The following is a 7500-nucleotide window of genomic DNA, read 5'->3' as shown; positions in this document are numbered from 1 at the left end:
GCTTAACTCCATAATAAGCCTCTTGTGTCTTCTTGAACCATCACATGAAACGTGTACTCAGTTCATTTGACTCATGAGCGTCCTGGGCTGTTCAAACCCTGTCATGAATCCATTCCTCAAGATTTTTCGACACGAAACGAATCCCGTATGAACGCTTTAGAATCCGTGTAGAGCCACCTTGAGAATCCTCTGGATACAGTAAGCTTGATCTTCGATCTTCCTCAATACGTTGACGAAGTGAGCTGGGGGTCAGACCATGGCCGGGATCTCTTAGCCTGGCCGGGAATCGTCCCAAGGTGAAGTGTAATCGTCAAGCGCTTGTTGTAATAAGAAAACTAAGCCGCAGCCATTTGCCGTGAGGAACAAGACCTTAATATTTCTTTGTATTTTATGAGCCTTTCAAAGGCAGAACTTCTTAGTTAATCCCTTCAATACGGTCACACCGCACCTTGAAATCAATCCATTTATTCAAATCAATGGAAGCTGAGGATAGCTACCATCCTATAACTAACCTTAAATCCTTGACTAAACTTCCAGATTAAACCTACTCTTTGTCCTCCGCGATGTACCGATGTGCTTTCCTGGATCTGTTCAGAACCCGTCCAACTCCCAAAAATTATTCACAGAAACTTCGTCCACTAAATTCCCTTCGAAAACTTTGTCTACTCTGTGAATCTTTCATGAATCACAGCCGTGAGAATGAACTTCCCGTTTTACAATTTTTTTGATCCTTTGAAAGACTGTACACTTCCCATTTTGGAGAAAAAAAACAAATCGTCTGAATCTCCTTCCACCCCACTTCCTATCTACTCCATGTTATCTCTTTTGTTTTTTGGATCGACATTTGTTCATGAACCTTACAAACACTAATCCTTACCAGTTTGATACTATTGTGGCTTTACAGCTCTTAGGTTAGCTTTGTGGCATGAAGCATCTACATATGACCTCGTTCCATATCCATGGTCCTCCCTTGCTTTTCTCTTCCTTCTCCCTCCTAACTCTCTCACAAACACACAAACTTAGGCACATGTTGATATTTTCTCTCATAATCACATTATTTTCTCTTGAATTCTTTCAACACCTTGACACCATTTCAAATTATGTTCTAGTTATCGCCAAGCGAGTTTATTTAACTGAGTTTTATTACTGTGCTGAAGGGTTAAGACTCTTGATTAACCCCTTCCCGCACTCGATTAACTTAGCTTTACAGGTATTTCTTTTGGTTAGTGTAAACAATTTAATTCATTAAAGGGGCTCACAGAAATGAAGGGTTAGTATATTAATCACATACAAAAAAATTTAAGTTAGGGACCTTGTTTACTAAAATTCTCGTTCTTTGTTGTCTGTGTGTATATCTTCAACCTTTACTGGAAAGCAGGGCTTTTCTTAATTTATATTCTTATTCTTATCTTTTATTAGTTAAATTTTGTATGTTGTTTAATGTTTTTAATTCTTTTTATTTGTGAAGATGTAATGCAACTGACAGAATGTTAAGCCCAACTCCATTTCCCCCATTATCAAGCAGAAAATCTTGTTAAAAGGTTAACATTTTTCATAAGTCTGAATGTTTATAAATTCTGTACAAATATATGTACACGTACATGTACACGTCTGTGTCACACGCACACGTGTCATACATGTGCATACATTTCTATATGTACAAATGTTTATATGTGTACTTTGATTTATGCATGTAAGTACAGATTCACTTAAACACACAAACATGACTGTATTCTTACATGTACATTGGACAACAAAAGAGATAGTTTATTCCAAATTACTATCAAGATTTCTAAACTTTCATACACACATACAGTTGAGAAAACAGACCATGCCTTCCATGTTTCTTTCGGCATCTGTGATTGGCCAATGGCAGGGTGAGGAGTGTTGTTATTAACTCTATCTCTCTCCAACCTCCATTGGTGACCAACATAAGATAAACAGGAACGTATGTGGCCTATTTTCAAAGTTAACTGAACTAAATTGGAGCCTCTTTCTTCAGGAATCCTAAGTTCATATTTGCCAAACCTCCTTCCATAACCCGAGAATTCAATTTTATTTTTATATTCGTTCTGGCTACCTCGACAGTGAATTTATTCACCTGAAGGTAATTCCTTGGGTACTCATGAGGTCAAAACTTGGATTCTCCTCTTTCACTCCTGCCTATATCCTTCCCATATCCTTTTATCATCCTATCAGCAACTGCAGTATCGATTTCGTACGCCGCCAACAGGGAAGCAACAGGTCTCTGACTATGTTGGTCTTGCATTCACTTGAATGTTAAATCTGTGTCCATTGGGCGTGACGCCCTGGGGACACTGACCATCGAACTAATCACTGGTCGTTCAAACCCCTTATCCCAGTACCGCCTAAACTAGATTAGAGTATTCAAAGTGTTCAGAGGAAAAGCGTCCGGAAGACCTAAAAGGATATATATAAAAAAATCAAAGACAAGTAACAAGAGCCAATACTCCTATCATGGAAAACCTACACAAATGATTAATTTTGTCCAGGGTTAGCCCACAATTAATCATTATCCCGAAAATACATATAGGAACAATTCCTCCACGTCAAAAATAACACTAAGGACATCAAAACTATCTCATGTATCGCGTTGTAATGATAACATTGTTAATGTATAATTCATTCTTCATTAATGAGTAAAAGGTAATGTTCACAAAAGAAAACATACATATCACTCCGACATTCAGAAGAGGGCAGCATTTGAGCCAAAGTATTTTCAAGTTCAAAGCTCCCAGGAAAATAATCCACAATATATCAGTGAGTTACCCAAAGGTTAACTGAACCTGAAATCGAGATAATGCCTGAATTGGGTAGATCCCGATAACTGTTAAAAGTCCTGGATTGATACACTTACTGAAGCCCCCATCAAACTCAAGAAACCCCAGTGTAGTTTAAAACCAAGGGGCTAAAAGGACACATCCACAATAATTCTCAGTTACAGTAACCAAAAGTCCATTGTCATTCGATCACGACGAACCTCAAGTTCCTGGCCATCCCCCATTTTCTTTGGCCCTTACTTTCGCCAGTCTTTGATCCGCCAAGCGGAGAGCCAGCTTCTCGTAAAATCCAACATCTTGGAGAAGAGTGACTCCTGGTCAAGGCTTTAGGAGATGAAACGAAGGTAAGAATGCTAAACGACTTCTGAGTATTGCAGAAACTCCTGGAAGGTTTCAGGAGATTTCAATGCCTTGCAAAAACCTTTGGCATCTTCTTAACGTCATCGCGACTCCTTGGCACCAGAGAACCTTACACACCTCCTTCCCACTCTCCCTTCTCTCTTCTCTTTTATCTCCTAAAGACATACCACCTCTCTCATTGTACAGCCTATCACTAATATTCTCTTTTGCCTTGTTTACCCACATTTCTTTTTCTTTGTTTTAATTGTTCATTGTAAATGTTTCATATATTTTTCTTTTTTGTGTAAATGAGTGTTTTGTCTCCTTTTTTGTGTTCAGTATGTTTTTAAATAATCTATATTCATGAGAAATATTCAGTAATATTGTTATCTCTTTATACACATTTTTCTATACCAAGATTATGTATTGTCTATGTCAAAACACATAAACGACTGTCATATAAAAAAAATCATGGCTATCAGATCGCACCTTTGTCACCATACAGTAATCATATGTGGAAACTATTCGCAAAAGTCGAGCACACAATAAGCTACACAATTCGTTTAAACTTTCAGATTGAATAAATTTTAAGATCATTAACAGTCAAAGTAAATGTTCTCTACTGTGACACTGCCACCTTTGACTGATTGATTAGATCATTTTATGAGTTCTAGAACGTATATTTTGTTACAAATTTCAACGTTATTAGCTAAACCTAAAATAGAAAATACTATTGAATGGTGTATTGTAATGCCTTGCGGAAGAATCATATGAACACACATTTCACAAAATTTAGGAAACAGGCTAAAAGGGAGGGATGACTTTAAACAATCTCATAAGATCAAGGATCGTCATCAGCAGTAACAAATTCCGCCTGCGGACACTCCTAAATCCTCCGTAAAATTTTTTGGCTCCCTTATCTTCTTTAATTGCTTTGCTGTGTTTTCGTAGATATTTCCCAAGACTTTTCATCATGAATTACGATAACAGATTGGCCAATGGATCTGACATATTCTCCCTCTCGGTTCAACGTCAAATGGACTTCACCAAGTCTGTATAAATGCAACCGACAGCTGCTCAGCGAAGCTGAGAATTTTAAAATTCTGTAAGTACCGCTTAGTTAAGGACGTGAACTTGATCTTCTGTGAGCAACACCTAGATCTGGCCTGAACTTAATATCCTGTGACCTCCGCACAAATAAGAATGGTTCTTAGTCTTGTGTTACTTCCGCCTGAATAAGATGTTCGTTCTGACCCTCCTGTAATCACAGCTCAAATTAGATGTGAATTGAATTTTGTGTACTTGGCATAAAGAATGGCGTGACCTTTGTTTTCTATGACTTTCGTTCGCTGCAGTCACGTTCACTCAACTTACAGTACTGCTTCCTTAGTTTTGTCACTGACCAAAAAAGAAACACGGTATCTTGATTTAAAAAAATAATAATTATGTGACAACAGCTCGAACAGGGCATAACATTATTCTAAAGATGGCTGATTATCGCGTAGGCAGTGACCTGTCTTTTTAACCACAAAAAAAAAAAAATCAGAGCATAGTTAAGGTGATATACTGTAACATATATCAGCCAGATTTTATCACGGTTATCGACAGGCTGTTTTCAGCGATTTCCTTACGTCTGTAAAGCTGGGACCACACCAACAGAGACACTGCAGTAAACACGTTCAAGAGGGACGCTTTGTACTACTGGCATCAATTAGGAGACACAATTGTAGCGATTACCACAACAAAAGTTACATTTGGGCGTTTCCTTTGTTACCAGAGTCAGTGATCTTCCAGCACGTTGTCTGCGACTAGGTTTTCTGTTGCTGTAGTCCCACTTTGAGGAACATAACCCAAAAACTACAAAGTTCAGTGACGCAATGGTCCTCCATGCCTTGTCTGTGGATCTCTTACCGCCATGACTGTGTCCTGCCTTCCCCTTGATGTACCCAAGACCCTCGTCTATGCGAATATCCTTCCCTTTCGGCACAGTACTGCATCTTTCCTACTCCTACTACTTAATGTCTTCTACCCATTTATCCTGTCCTATATTTTCCACCCTTTCATTTCACTCTATATCCTTAACCTGTCGTTCCCTAGTCTTCTTACTCAGTTTCATCTTCTAGGTTGCTGTCCTGTGTCTTACTCTCCTAACCCATGTGTCTTCCTGATCTTCATAAATGTCTTACCCACGTTGTTGTCATGTGTCACGCTCCCCTGTCACTGAAGTGCCCTTTTCCATCGTGACTTTTCCTGCACCACTGTTACTTAGCCACTGTGACTCAGCCACATTGGCTTAACGATTGTGATTTAGCCACTGTGACTTAGTCTCCGTGATTTAGCCACTGCGACTGAGTGATTTATCTGCTGTGACTTAGCCATTGCAACTTACCAACTGCGACTTAGCTAGTGTGACTCACCCACTGTAACTTATCAACTGCAACTTAACCACTGCGACTTAGTTGCTGCGACTTAACCAGTGTGACTTACCAACTGCGACTTAGCCTTTACAACTTATCCACTGCAACATAGCCACTGTGACTTATTGACTGTAACTTTGCTACTGCTTTTAGCCACTGTGACTTAGCCATTGTTTTTCAACCACAGCGACTTAACCACTATGACTTTACCCACTGTGACTTAGCCAATATGACTTAACAAATGTGACTTAGCCACTGCGACTTAGCCACTGCGACTTAGCCACTACAACTTAGCCACTGCAACTTAGAGACTATGACTTAGCCACTGCGACTTAGTCACTGTGACTTAGTCACTGTGAATTGGCCAATGTGACTTAACAACTGCGACTTCGCCACTGCGACTTAGCCACTGCAACTTAGACACTGTGACTTACCCACTGTGACTTAGTAACTGTGACTTAGCTGCTGTAATTTAGCCACTGCGGCTTAGCTGCTCTAACTTAGCCACCACTTTTTGTCCACTGCTACTTAGCCACTGCGACTTAGCCATTGTGACTCAGCCACTGTGACTTAGCTGTTGTGCCTTAACTGCTGTGACTTAGCCACTGCGACTTAGCCACGGCGACTTAGCCACGGCGACTTAGCCACGGCGACTTAGCCACGGCGACTTAATCACTGTGACTTCGCCACTGCAATGTAGCCAGTGTGACTTAGCCACTGCATCTTAGTAACTGTAATTTAGCTGCTGTGACTTAGCCACTGAGACTTAGCCACCATGACCTATCCAAAGCGACTTTGTCATTGTGATTGAGCTACTGTGACTTAGTCATTGTGAGTTTGCCATTGTGCCTTAAGTACTGTAACTTAGCCACTGGGACTATCCACAGTGACTTAGTCATTGAGACTTAGCCACTGCGACTCAGCCATTGTGACTTAACATCCTCAATTCCATTGCCGCGTAGTCCTTATCCTACTGTCGCATTGCCTGGCTCTGTGCTCGAGTTGTCCATGTGTCCTTTCCCCGCCTTCCACAGGCCGCCAAGTAAGTAGTGATTGTTTGCACATAACTATATCATGCTCAGTCACTGAATCCGTGTTCATCTGTACTCTATGTCTTCACTCGAGCAACTGTTGTCATACTTTGCAACATGCATGAACTAAATGTTCATTTTGTTCAAGTGGCATCTTATATCTAATTAACATTTATATGTCCTTCAATGTTCACCTTATTCGTACGGATTCTGCATGTTTAATGTGTGTACTTGTGCGTGCGTGCGTGTGTGTGTGTGTGTGTGTGTGTGTGTGTGTGTGTGTGTGTGTGTGTGTGTGTGTGTGTGTGTGTGTGTGTGTGTGTGTGTGTGCGTGCGTGCGCCTACATACGTGTACATATGAAGTTACAAGTGCGTGTTTACTCTGTTACTGTGTATGAACGTGATACTGTGAACAACGTGATCATAGGAGAGCCTGAGTTTATTGTTAGCAATAATTTGCTTTGATTAATAAAAACTCTTCCTTTCGTAGTTAGTGTACACTACACTATCACCATGTAGCATCAAATATAGTCCCTGTAGATTTTGAAATATTTGTGTTGAAGCTTTAGATGAATTAGGAATCTCGTAAGTTGAAGTGCATGGTTAAATGAAATTACAAAAGTCGACCAGTGATAGCCTCAAAACACATAAAATGTGTAGTATTCATGTCATTCTTCCATTAGATCAACAAGAATCTCACAACAAATCAATTTCCTTCACTGTTGATCTTCAGAGACTTCAATGCTTATCATCGTAGCTCTTTGTGCTAAAAGCTTATCCAACATAGTTATCTTTTTCTAATCTCAAAGCTTTATTACTGTATTACTCTCTGTTAACATCGTTATCAGTGGAGTTTTTTCTCGTAATGGCTTTACCAATACTTAGCCTTGTGTATTCTTATAGCTTTCTCAA

At 39.8% G+C, this 7500-nt stretch overlaps 1 protein-coding gene across 10 annotated transcripts in view; it reads left to right on the top strand.

The window, feature by feature from the left end:
• Positions 1-7500, top strand: part of LOC143022429 (protein tipE-like) — an 86491-nt gene that overhangs the window by 47214 nt on the left and 31777 nt on the right. For 4 of the 10 annotated variants that reach the window (XR_012966052.1, XR_012966053.1, XR_012966051.1 and 1 more), the window contains exon 5: positions 4131-4245. The exons of the other annotated variants lie outside the window; for them this stretch is intronic. Coding sequence is in view for 1 of the 4 variants with exons in the window: in XM_076180646.1 (XP_076036761.1) it covers positions 4131-4200 (70 nt within the window). In the remaining 3 variants the exon portion in view is untranslated. The remainder of the gene's footprint in view (positions 1-4130; positions 4246-7500) is intronic. 10 annotated transcript variants of the gene reach the window in all.

Source organism: Oratosquilla oratoria, chromosome 44 (genome assembly GCF_046742065.1).
Source record: "Oratosquilla oratoria isolate Oo_2021 chromosome 44, ASM4674206v1, whole genome shotgun sequence".
NCBI classification, from domain to species: domain Eukaryota; kingdom Metazoa; phylum Arthropoda; class Malacostraca; order Stomatopoda; family Squillidae; genus Oratosquilla; species Oratosquilla oratoria.
This window is presented reverse-complemented; position numbering and strand designations above follow the sequence as displayed.